The sequence below is a fragment of the Mesitornis unicolor genome, unplaced genomic scaffold (assembly GCF_000695765.1).
Source record: "Mesitornis unicolor isolate BGI_N332 unplaced genomic scaffold, ASM69576v1 scaffold47674, whole genome shotgun sequence".
Lineage (NCBI taxonomy): Eukaryota > Metazoa > Chordata > Aves > Mesitornithiformes > Mesitornithidae > Mesitornis > Mesitornis unicolor.
The window spans coordinates 1-1,104 of NW_010181643.1; the positions used below are offsets into that span (position 1 = coordinate 1).

Sequence of the window (1,104 nt, forward strand, 5' to 3'; positions counted from 1 at the left end):
GGATGTTCACTGCCCTGGGGAGGGGGGGCAGTGAGGACCTTGCAAGGTCCACCACAAACCAACCTGCCCGCACCCACACAAGCTTGGCGTGCCCACCCTGCCCTTGTTCCTAATCAAGGCTGGTCTCGTCCCACACCTTCCCCATCCCATCACCATCCCGTCTCCCTGACCTGATGACTCCATCCAGGGACCCGACGCATACGATGTTGTCCGTGATGGGGACCATGCAGTCAACGGATTCGGCCCTCAGAGCGAAGCGGTCACTGGCGGCCCCGAAGCCGTCCCAGTTGAAGAGGTAGATGGTGCCTTCGCTGGAGCCACATGCCACTTTCTTCCCCCTCTAGGCAAGACAGAAGACAGTAAGGCAGAGACAGAAGAAGAAACTCAGGGCATGGAGATGGACCCATAGGATTCTGCTTCAGAGCCAACCTTCAGCAGCACAACAGACGTCAGGTCCCCGTTCTGCGGCTCCGAGAGCAGGTCAAAGCGGCGCCTCTTCACATTGAAGACGCCCAGGGTGCCGTCACCGCTGTGGGAGACAGGAGCACATTGTGAGCATGGGACACGTTGCAGGACACTTTCCCCAGCCCTATGGGAAGGTCCTGCTTTGGCATGGGGGAGCTCAACCCTGCTGCCAAGGAGTCCTCAGTACCTGGCAGTCAGCAGGATCTTCCCATTACCGTCCACGGCCATCGCGCTGATGTACTCCTCCTGCTGACGGGCCTCCAAGATGGCATCCCCCTTGCGCAGGTCCCACACCTTCAGCGCCCCGTCATCATCGCCCGTGGCAAAGATGTGGTTATCGATGGGCAGCACGCAGTTGAGGGCCGAGCTGCAGAGACCCCAGCCCCACACCGGCACAGTCACAGCTCACGCCATGAGCAATCAGTGCCCAGAGCATCAGGGACGATGCTTTGTAGCCCTGGCAGGGCAGGAAGGGGATGCTGCCCGTGACGAGCCACCCGTGCAGACCTACCTGTGGGCTTTGGGGAAGCGCGTTTCCAGCCGTCCCTCCTCCACCGTCAGGATGTGTATGGCCTTATCCTTAGACACGGTGAAGAGCTCTGGAGAGCCGCCTCAGCACTCGCAGCCCCGGTGTCCCCC

At 61.0% G+C, this 1,104-nt stretch overlaps 1 protein-coding gene across 1 annotated transcript; it reads right to left on the reverse strand.

Annotated features, from left to right (window-relative positions):
- Positions 1 to 170: 170 nt before the first annotated feature.
- WDR55 (WD repeat domain 55) lies at positions 171 to 1,062 on the reverse strand (the record flags this gene model as incomplete). The annotated part of the gene is made up of 4 exons (XM_010183483.1): positions 171 to 340; positions 430 to 529; positions 653 to 832; positions 977 to 1,062. Coding segments are annotated over 4 exons (536 nt in total), but the record flags the coding sequence as incomplete, so codon positions are not given.
- Between the last annotated feature and the right edge of the window lie 42 nt (positions 1,063 to 1,104).